Source organism: Thamnophis sirtalis, unplaced genomic scaffold, assembly GCF_051295495.1.
Source record: "Thamnophis sirtalis isolate CommonGarterSnake01/CBP01778 unplaced genomic scaffold, rThaSir2_p1.2 scaffold_8, whole genome shotgun sequence".
Taxonomy (NCBI): domain Eukaryota; kingdom Metazoa; phylum Chordata; class Lepidosauria; order Squamata; family Natricidae; genus Thamnophis; species Thamnophis sirtalis.
Window position 1 is genome coordinate 23,797,706 of NW_028261388.1, and position 10,938 is coordinate 23,808,643.

Below are 10,938 nucleotides of genomic sequence, written 5' to 3' on the forward strand. Positions count from 1 at the left end.
GGAGTGGGCACATAGAATTAGGGGTGTGGCCATTGCAGGCCAAAGCAAGGGGAACATGGGGGTGTCACACACGCATGCGTGGGGAGTGGGCACATAGAATTATGGGTGTGGCCATTGCATGCCAAAGCAAGGGGAACACGGGGGTGTCACACACGCATGCGTGGGGAGTGGGCACATAGAATTATGGGTGTGGCCATTGCATGCCAAAGCAAGGGGAACACGGGGGTGTCACACATGCATGCGTGGGGAGTGGGCACATAGAATTATGGGTGTGGCCATTGCAGGCCAAAACAAGGGGAACATAGGGGTGTCACATACGCATGCGTGGGGAGTGGGCACATAGAATTATGGGTGTGGGCACACGCACACATGACCTCCCACGCTCCCCCTGCTTTTGGCACACATTGGCAAAAAGGTTAGCCATCGCTCTATGCAGTATAATTAAAGGAACCTGGAATGTTAAACCTGCAGAAGTAAAGTCTTCAGATCTCTAAAGAGTTATCATTGTAAAGGAAGAACTGTCATCCTCTAAGGTAGGACCAGAATCAGCAGCTTGAAATTACAGGGAAGAGGGTTCAGGTCAACCGATAGGTGTCTCGGGAAATAGTAGGTAGGTCTTCAAAGAAGCGGTTAGGTAACCATCTGTCCAGAATGCTTTGGTGAAAGAGGAGGTAGGATTAGATGACCTCTGAAGTCATTTCCAGCTCTGTGACTTTGACAGGACCCGTTAAGAGGGCTTTGTCCATATATTCATGATATCCGAGCTGGCAGTGACTGGCTTGGCGCCATAATGCACAGCTTGATGAGAATGTCAGTTGCTTTGTGAAACAGGCCAATTTCATGCTTGGAGGCAGTAAAAATGAAATTGAAAAAGGAACTGCTAATATAATACTGCCCGTATACAATTCTGTGATAAGACCACACTTGTGCTATTAGCTCAGTAATGATTTATAGTGACTTCCAGCTATCACCGGGATGATAAAACTGTAACAAAGGCAGACTTTATATCACTACAGCCCTTGCTGGCTGATGCTAGAAGACACTATAAATTACTAGTGAGGAAATGTCCTTGGAGTATTGTGTACCATTTTTGTTATCACGGCTGAAAAAGGATATCACCGAGCTAGAAAAGGGCTGGCAAAATGATCAGAGGACTGGAGCAGCTCATTTGCAAGCAAAGATTATGGGAATCCTGCACTAGCCTGATCTAGCCAGGCTCGTCTGAGTTTCTGATGAACATTGGAATCAAGAACATCTAAAGATAAAGGTTAGGGACACGGTGGCTCGGTGGTTAAGACGCTGAGCTTGTCGATTAGAAAGCTCGGCAGTTTGAATCCCTAGCACTGCGTAACGGCGTGAGCTCCGTTACTTGTCCCAGCTTCTGCCAACCTAGCAGTTCGAAAACATGTACAAATGCAAGGAGAAAAAATAGGAACCACCTTTGGTGGGAAGGTAACAGCGTTCCATACGCCTTCAGCATTTAGTCATGCCAACCATATGACTGTGGATACGTCTTTGGACAGTGCTGGCTCTTCGGTTTTGAAATGGAGATGAGCACTGCCCCCTACAGTTGGGAACGACTAGCACATATTTGCAAGAGGAACCTTTACCTTACTAAAGATAAAGGTAAAGGTTTTCCATGTCTTATCATATCCGATTCTAGTGCTCATCTCCATTTCTGAACCAAGGGAGCCAGTGTTGTCCGAAGACATTTCTATAGTCATGTGGCCAGCATGATTTTACATTGAGGTGCACTGAATGCTGTTACTTTCCCACCAAAGTGTTGTCTATTTACTTGTATTTGCATGCTTTTGAGTTGCTAGGTGGAGAGGAGCTGGGGTAAGTAACGGGAGCTCACCCCTTCGTGCAATGCTCATGTCTCAAACCTTACCAGTTGACAAGCTCAAAGTCTTTATCCACTGAGCCATCATGCTTCCTCAAGCACATATACCAAAGGCATATATGTAAATTATCAATTGTTGATTGATATTCCACCTCTGTTCAATGGGTTGCAAAGTCAGATTTCAAAAGGTTGCATTAAAACCAAATTGAAATCATCATAAATACCACAATATAAAAGAGATAGAGGGAAGTATAAGTGATTAAACTTATGTTGCGACACAATTTTAAAACCTTACATATTTGTGCTTGCTGTTGCAAAACAAATAAGATGCTTGCAACATTATGTCACAATACACATTTTGGCATTACTGTATCATAGTTAGGAACAGAGTCATGGCTATCACTCCTAAGGACCAGCATTTTCAAATATTGTATTCAGTGTAACGTCTTCTTCCATGAAGGAATAATAGGAAAAAAGAAATGAAGATGATGCTTTTTTACATGTATTGGCTATATTCATATGCCCCCATGGATTATTTTATCTATGGTTTATTCAAGAAGCCACAGTTGCAGCATTAACATACTAAAACCTATTCTCCTTTATTGGTAAACCCTAAACATGATGGTTTGCCTTACAAGTAACCCAAGGGGTACACTAGGTTGGGTAGGAACCCTTCAAAAACACATTTTCTGTGTTTTTGAAGGGTGAAATTGGTCGTGACCCGTCAAAAGCGCGGAGGACAAAATCGCGCTCAACGAAAGCACGCATGTGACGTCATCACAGCGCGACGAAAAAAATTAAAAATTGAAATAAAATTAAAATTAAAGCAAGCCGATTCACATAAAGGTAAGGGTTAGGTTAAGGGTTAGGGTTAGGGTTAGGGTTAGGTTAAGGGTTAGGGTCAGGTTTAGAGCGTTAGCGTTAGGTTTAGCGTTAGGTTAAGGTTAGCATTAGGTTTTTCGTTACGTTAACGGTTAGGTTTAGGGTTAGATTTAGGGTTAGGTTAAGGGTTAGGGTTAGGGTTAGGTTTAGGGTTAGGTTTGGGGGGGTTAGGGGAAGGTTTTAGCTTTATTTTTACATTTTTCGATCACAGCGCGATGTTTTCGTCGCGCTGTGATGACGTCAAATGCGCGCTTTCGTCGAGCGCGATTTTGTCCTCCGCGATTTTGTGGTGGAACCGAAATTGGTACCTTGACACTTGTTGCAACTCCCGCTTAGAATGATGTGGCAGCCTAGACAATTGGCATTTCTTAAACTAACACAACACAGATCTGCAGAAAGATTAAAACTGCCAACTTCATGACAAGGACAGAGTCACTGGTGGGCTGCTATAAACCCTCAAAAAGCAAAGCAAAAAATATTTTAACTCTTGAACAGACAGAAGGAAAATAAAGCACTTACTTAAGGCTTATGTATATGACATTTTCCCACATACACATATGGTACTTGCACACATCGTATCTTGTCGCTGTGCATTCATCTAGTTGTATTAAAAAAAATCAGAGCCATTTCTGTGCTTGGGATCTTAAACACTGTCAGACTTAAATATTTCCTCTTTAAAAGATAGGCTAAGCTGGAACATCTAAAAGCTCTGAGGCGTGAGGCAGAATGCATTCCAGGTTTTGGCAAGCTTGAACATGGACAACAAGTGCAGCAAGCTGCAACATTTGAAAGACAAGGCTAGTTTTAGTGTACCTCCAAATATACTGCAGCTGAGCTCAAAATAAGTTGACTTAGTTACTGAACACAGTTCACCATTTAAGCTCACAGAGATTCAAAGCTGGTGTAGAGGCCATGTTTGGAAATGTGCAAGGGCCTCCAAAGAGGGAAAACAGGAAAACCATTCCTCCGTGCGGCCGTGCCCCACACCTTCTATCTAAAATGGAACTTGATCATGCAGGCCACAAGAGGAGTTCTATACCAGAGAAGTAAGATTTATAGGCGGAAGAATGGAGAAATGAGGGAGGAAATGCCTGTGCTGTTTCTACGGCTCAGTGGCATCCTTCTCCAGTTGGCCCCTCCATGTCAGCCACTGTTGTGGCCCACCAGCGGCCAGTGGAGCTAGCAGCAGATTCAGACAGTGAGGAGGTTGGGGAGGAACATGAGCCAGTCCTGGATTCTGGGGAAGGCTCTGCTGAGGGTTCTGTGTCAGAGGCAGAGAGGGGGCCAGAGCCATATGCCAGTTATCAGCTGCCTTCACAGTCAGACATCAGTGAGGTAGATGAATAGCTGGAACCTGTTCCCAGTGTGCACATGTGCAGAGATGCCAGACAAGGGGAACAGCTAAAGAACAGGGATCGACTAGGGAGTAAGGCCAAAGGTCGACGATGAATGCCCCCCCTCCCAGAGGCAATAAAAGGAGAGCGAAAGGGGAGTGGAGTTTGCAGGAGGCAATTAGTTCGCTAAATTGGTTCATGACTCTCTGAGAGTTTGCCAAGTTTTGCAGATATCGGCCTGGCAGCTCTCCAAGCCAGATAAAGTCTGTGACTATAAATCCACCTTTGCTGGATATGAATGAGCAGAATTCACAGTAAATTAATAAAAGGGTTTTTTTGTTGGGCCAAGACGTTTGCTTCATGCTCTTGGGAAGCCTCGGTCAGAACAGCTACCTCCTCTCCTTTCAGTTAAGGAAAGGATATTTTATATAATCAAAATGGCTCATTGCCACAGGGAAGAAAATTCACCTCCTCCTCCTTTTCTCCTCTTTCTCCTCTCCCATTAATTGCTGGAGCCAGTAGGACGCTTCCTCAACATTAATTAGTAGCTCATGTCTGACAGATTTGCCTTGAGGCTTTATGCTACCAATCTTGGGTTTTACTTAGGACAATTACATTTCTTTCAGAATAATTATCTAAAATCTTTGCCCCAGGTGAACTAGATCAACATTGAAAAGTGGTTGTGTTTAATATCATTTACAGGACCAGGTAGATACTCTCACTTTCCAAAGCCAGTCTCTAAAGGACAAGGCCAAGCGATTTGAAGAGGCATTGAAGAAAAACACTGAAGAACAACTAGAGGTACTCAATAGCTGTTTGTACATTGTCCAACCTAACTGAAGAACACAAAAGGAGGTGCCCTTCTTATTCAATGACATTACAACAGGAGTACTGATCCAGACTAAAGGGTCTACTGATTGAAGCCGAGCCTCAATGGCAATGAATAAAGTTACACACATCTATGCTTTGAATATGTTTTTAATACTCTGTTGTAACAACTCAGGATGCTTTAAAGCATCTTCCTTGCAGCCTAAACTACACTTGATCACTTAGGAAGCCCATCTCTAAAGCAGCCAAAATGCTGTTTTTCTCTGCAAATGCCTTTAGCCATAGCATGTGCATGCAAGACCAAAAGAATTTCTATTTTCAAATGAAAATATTGCTAGCTCAGGGTTGACGTGAGAGGATCCTTGGTCCTCCTTGAGCTCAGTTGTTTTCTTGTAGATGTTTCATTACCCCAACCCATATTTTTCAGAGTATAAGACATACCTTTTTCCCTCAAAAAAGAGGCTGAAAATCTGAGTGCGTCTTATACACTGAATACAGCATTTTTGGCCTCCCGAAACTCCACCCCTTCACCAAAATGGCCGCGCATAGCTTTTAGAAGGCTTTCAGAGAGTTCCTGGGGGCTGGGGAGGGCAGAAATGAGCAAAAATGGCCTTTTTGCCTCCCCAGCCCCCAACAGCACTCTATAAGCTTCCTAAAGGCTATCTATACCCTTTTTTTGACAAAAATGGGCCCATTTTCATGAAAAATGGGCCGATTTTTGCTCATTTCCCCCCACCCCCCACCCCCCAGGAGCACTCTACAAGCCTCCTAAGGCCCATTCATGACCTTTTTTAAAAAAAACAACGGGCCCATTTTCACAAAAAACAGGACGTTTTGGGGAGGTTTTGCAGAGAGCAAAAACTTTTTTTAAATTTTCCTCTTCAAAACCTTGCTGCGTCTTATACTCCAGTGCATCTTATACTCTGAAAAATACAGTAGTTAACATCATCAGTCATCTCAACAGCAAGTCTGTAAGAAACATCTGCAAGAAAACAACCGAGCTCAGAGAGCACCGAGGGCATCTCACTTCTACTTTCTTTCCTTAAAAAATAAATCTCTCTTTCAGTGCCTAAGTCACCCACTTTAATTAAGTGCAGCTATCAAGGATACAAATAACCCATTAGTAAGACTTTATCTTTGTGACTTGCTTCTGTTCCTCATAGAACATGGAGAGTGGTATAACATCATTTGTATGGCCAGAGAGTGGAAATAAATGTTCACTCAAGTTCATGGGTTTTGTCTGGGAATTAATTGATTCATTTAAACCTGAAGAACCTGCAGATGTTTTAGGCATTCATTTGCCTCTTAAGCCAAATATTGGGGGAAAGAAGTTACAGTATTAAGAGAGGTAACAATTGATCCTTAATAACTTCCTCTTTCCGTATAAAACAACAAACCTCCAAAGGCTAAAAATATGACTTCCTCATCTGAGAGGGAGTTCAGAGGGACTAGGAGTCTGCAAATAAAATTAGACTTCTTTCAGAGTCAATGGCCCTTCAATGGCTTTTTTTTAAGTGTTGTTGGGGGTAATCTTCAATACTATTTATGGAGAGCATGTGGTGAAAGGTTGTTGGTCCAGTGGACTATCTGACCTAAGAAGCTGGCTAAATAATCGTATCGTTTTAATCGGATCTTGGGATCATTTTTGTGATGGGATGAGATTGCTTTGTCCTTCAATCACTTTCTCGGCTTCCCGTTTGTTCCTGGTAGACAGACTCAAAACCTTCACTTTCCTCTCTCTTAGGCTGTTGAAAACCTATGCTTCTATGCTGGCTTTGTCAACACAAATAGGAGTTGCCCTCAGCTTCTAGCACTCTCAGTTTGAGTTTAAAGCTGAGCAGTTACGAACATTTATAAATTCTGCATGAAAGAGGCAAATTTAAGTCTATCACCAGTGAGTAGCTGGTGGCCAGATTAATACTTATGAGTGCTGGCCCAACTATTTGCTAGTTTAAAAAAAAACCAGCCTACAAAGGTTATTTTTCTATATAGAAAAATCACAATGGCACTGTATCTCACAGCATTTCTGCTAAGTAAATAATGAATAGCAATAGCAGTAGCAATAGCAATTAGACTTATATACCGCTTCATAGGGCTTTCAGCCCTCTCTAAGCGGTTTACAGAGTCAGCATATCGCCCCCACAGTCTGGGTCCTCATTTCACCCACCTCGGAAGGATGGAAGGCTGAGTCAACCTTGAGCCAGTGAGATTAGAACTGCTGAACTGCAGATAACAGTCAGCTGAAGTGGCCTGCAGTACTGCACCCTAACCACTGCGCCACTGGTGCACTGCTTGTTGGAGTATTGCCAACAAGACACAGTCTTGACATAATTAAATCTTTCCAGAACTGACCAGGCTTTACAAATGTCTTCTCCCTAGCTGGCACCCCACTGACGTTATGGATAAAACCAAGCCTGCCAATTAGTTAGGCCAATCCCCTGGCACCTCACATATCTCATTAATAAAAAGCAGCACATCTGCATAACCCTATGCAGGCAGGTGTCAGGGTTCCAATTAACACCTCCAATGAAAGAAGATTCCAAGGCTTGACTTTCCTCAAAGTTCCATTTTATTAGAGATGTCATATTGGCACATCTGGGAACCCCCGAATCTGAAAGTTTCCAGGTTTTTCCCACCCAAATCAAAGTCCAAGCCCCTGCCCAGCACCCACATGTCCATCATGTGGCCCAATCAGGCTCCATCCAAAACTAGAGATGCCACCCGGTTACGCCACTCCAGGTGCAGGGCAAAATGTCCTTGACTCTCTGAGAAAGGAATGTTATTATGACTATATATCTCCCATAATCCCCCCTCCCATTTTCCCACAGCATTAAATGTGGCAGGCCGGAAGGCTCAGTGCAAAAGATGGCTTCCACGCCTGACCGTAGGGTTCAGAGACACATCCATGGGCATTCTTAATTGCCATGCCACACCTAGACCACTCGAGAGGCATATTGAAAAATAAGGACTTAGTTTTTAAACAGTTTCTCAATACTTTGAAATTGAAATAGGACTTTTTTTTCGTATTGGTTCAACAAACTTCTTTATACGGTTTTTGCTAGACAAATTGAAGATTGCTGCGCTGTCCTTTCCTCATTCCCAATTCCACTTTAATAGGGAAAATGTTTCAGAAAATTATTAGGCTGAAATCTTTGAAGCTGTAGGACTGCAACTTTCTGGATTAATGCCTACAAATAATTCTACCATCCCTGCTGTTTTCATTCCGTCTTGTCAAAATATGAAGCAGGTGCAAGCATTCTGAACCTTCCCTTCACAGCTTCTGAATGAATTTTTCCCCCTGATTAAACCTCAGAGAAGATTCAGTTGGTTCAGCTGCATCAAACATCATTTTGCTGTTGAATCAATTTGTATTCCAATTGCCAATTTAATTAAATCAGGACCGATTCGTATTAGTTCAGTTTGTATTATTTTTTATACTACTGAGCAAAAGACCTTCTGTCCTGGGTGGGACCACAGTGCTACTTTCTCATATCATTCTTTATTCTTTTAGGTTGCCCTGGCTCCGTATCAGCATTTAGAAGAAGACATGAAGAGCCTAAAGCAGATTCTGGAGATGAAGAACGGACTCATTCATCAACAAGAAAAGAGGATCATGGAGCTAGAAAGGCTGGTGAGGTCTCATTTGCTGCTATTTCTGATTGTTTATGAAAAACTTGAAGAGTGATTAAAAAGCACAGATTAGTATGTTGTGTCTTCTCTATCAAAACAATCTTGCCCAATTGGATACCCGCAGATGCTCTCAGCATTTCCGATCAGTGTGTTTTGCATTTTTTATAACTTCACTCACATTCTCTTTGCCTAGCAAAAATTGTTTCCAATGACAACAGCAACTAATAATAGACTTGCCAGTGACAAGTTTTTATAAACTTTTGTCCCCCTTAACTGCATCTTACATGTGGTTGCAGTGATCTTAATTTCCTAATTATTAGAGTCCAGAGGTGAATGTAGGTGTGGTTTCATTCAGATCTGGGTAGAAATGAACTTCTATATCATAACCTTTTGAAGAAAGTTTCCAGTACAAGTTGCTTGGATTCAGAGGCATCTGTAGAATTTCTCAGAATAACTAAGTTCTATGCAGGATTTCCCCCTTATTGACCTCCATGCTTTGTCACAATATTTTTGTAGAAGAACTCAGGGTTGCATCATATTGTAAAAATAAGTCATCATTCCCCTAGCTCCACCCCTCACCGACATTCATGTTTGTGGTAAATTTAACAGCCTGCCTATCTCTTTAGGCAGAAAAGAACTTAATTCTAGAAGAAAAAATTCAAGTACTGCAACAACAAAATGAAGACTTCAAAGCGAGGATTCATCACAACACTGTGGTTACAAGGTCAGTTTAAATATTTTCTAAAGAGCAAGAGGATAAAGGCAACTATCGGTGGATCTTTTTTATATTTACTTTATTGCTATTGCTCAAGAAATCAAAGTACTGGAAGAATATGAACATTATTCTATACATTGAAAGTTCACATGCCAGTGATGGCAAATCTTTTTCACCTCAGGTACCAATAATTTAATCATACACACACACACACACGCTGTTCCCCCTGCACATGCATGCATGATACCCTCCCCCACTGCCCCGCGCATGTGCAGATGGCTTTTGGGGAGCCTGAGGAGGGAGAAAATGGCTCCCCTGCCCTCCCGGAGGCTGTCCAGAGGCTGAAAACGCCCTCCCAGAGCCTCCACATGAGCCCGCGTGGAGACTTCCTGGGAAGGGAAGGGCAGCATGAGCAGACCAGCTGAAAATCAGATGGCCAGCGTGCACATGCGTGTTGGAGCCGAGCTAGGGCAACGGCTCGCGTGCCCGCTGCTATGGCTCTGCATGCCACCTGTGTGTTCATGCCATAGATTCTCCATCACGATCATATGCCATGCTGGTTAGGGCTGCTATTGTATATGCATTCAGAAGGAGTTATTTACAAATAGTTATGATTGATTGATTGATTGATTGATTGATTGATTGATTGATTATGAAGGTATCGATTGCATATGTGCTTGGTGATAGTTTTTTGCCCATTGGTAAATGCACTGAAAATATGCACTTAGCTGGCATACTTTCTGTAAAATATGCATTTTTCTATGTGTGTGTATTGCTTGAAGTAGACAGTATTCTGGTCCATGGAGGGGTGCAAGAAATGCGAATGGAAAACATCCATTTTAAAAAAATGGAGACAAAATAAATTTCTACAGCATGCCAAGTAAACATTTACAGGATTGTATTCTACAATCATTGCTTGATTCAAATTACAACATCCATGAATTCTTTGAGTGCTTTTTTGACCATAGTGACCTTTCATAAATCCACCTCCCAATGGTGAGTGATAGTACATGAGTCAGAAATGCCTTGCTGAAGTGGGGTTGTTGACCTTTGCTTATCTTTATGTAGCCACATGATGGCAAAACAGCTTTGTCCATTGTTGCACCAATGTTATGGGTGCTTGTCTAACCACATTGTTCCTTCCTTGAGTCTTTGGCAGAAAATTTCATCAACTCTTTCCTTTGAAGCAAAAAAAAGTTGCAAAATAAGCAAGAGTTTTTTTTAAAAAAATATGACTAATCCTAGTTATGAAACAAAATGCAGGTGAGCCATTTGTTGTAAGAAACAAACAGTTTCAAGAATCATGTATACATTTATTGGGTCACAAATTTCCTTATTTATCAGCTAGACAACTATAGCTGTGCTATTTGAAGGAAGTGTTTCAAAATCTGTATACTGGAGTACATCTAAGCTATTCTCTTCACTTGCTTAACGTAGCTGCATATTTGTAAATGTCAGCCACACAGCTGCTTGAAAAACTGTTTCCCAATTTTCTGTCTATTCTGTACAATTTTCTTTATAGATATGGCAATAGCCACCATAAGTCAACAACTGTAAGTTGATGTATATATTATTAGTGGCGTTAACTTTTCTTGGCTGTTAAGCATTACGAAATTATGATGCTATGTTCTGCTGAGTCAAATCACTTAGTCATCTGCCATAGCGATGTACATTCAGTTGGCACTGGTCATCTCAGATTAATCTAC

At 42.0% G+C, this 10,938-nt stretch overlaps 1 protein-coding gene across 4 annotated transcripts in view; it reads left to right on the plus strand.

Annotated features, from left to right (window-relative positions):
• MTUS2 (microtubule associated scaffold protein 2) overlaps positions 1 to 10,938 on the plus strand; it is a 342,103-nt gene that overhangs the window by 325,024 nt on the left and 6,141 nt on the right. For 3 of the 4 annotated variants that reach the window (XM_087721256.1, XM_087721254.1, XM_087721253.1), the window contains 3 exons: positions 4,762 to 4,860; positions 8,399 to 8,518; positions 9,144 to 9,241. In XM_087721256.1, coding sequence (XP_087577382.1) covers positions 4,762 to 4,860; positions 8,399 to 8,518; positions 9,144 to 9,241 — 317 coding nt within the window. Of the gene's footprint in view, positions 1 to 4,761; positions 4,861 to 8,398; positions 8,519 to 9,143; positions 9,243 to 10,938 lie in introns of those variants that run through there. The other variant, XM_087721255.1, reaches the window with a different exon arrangement.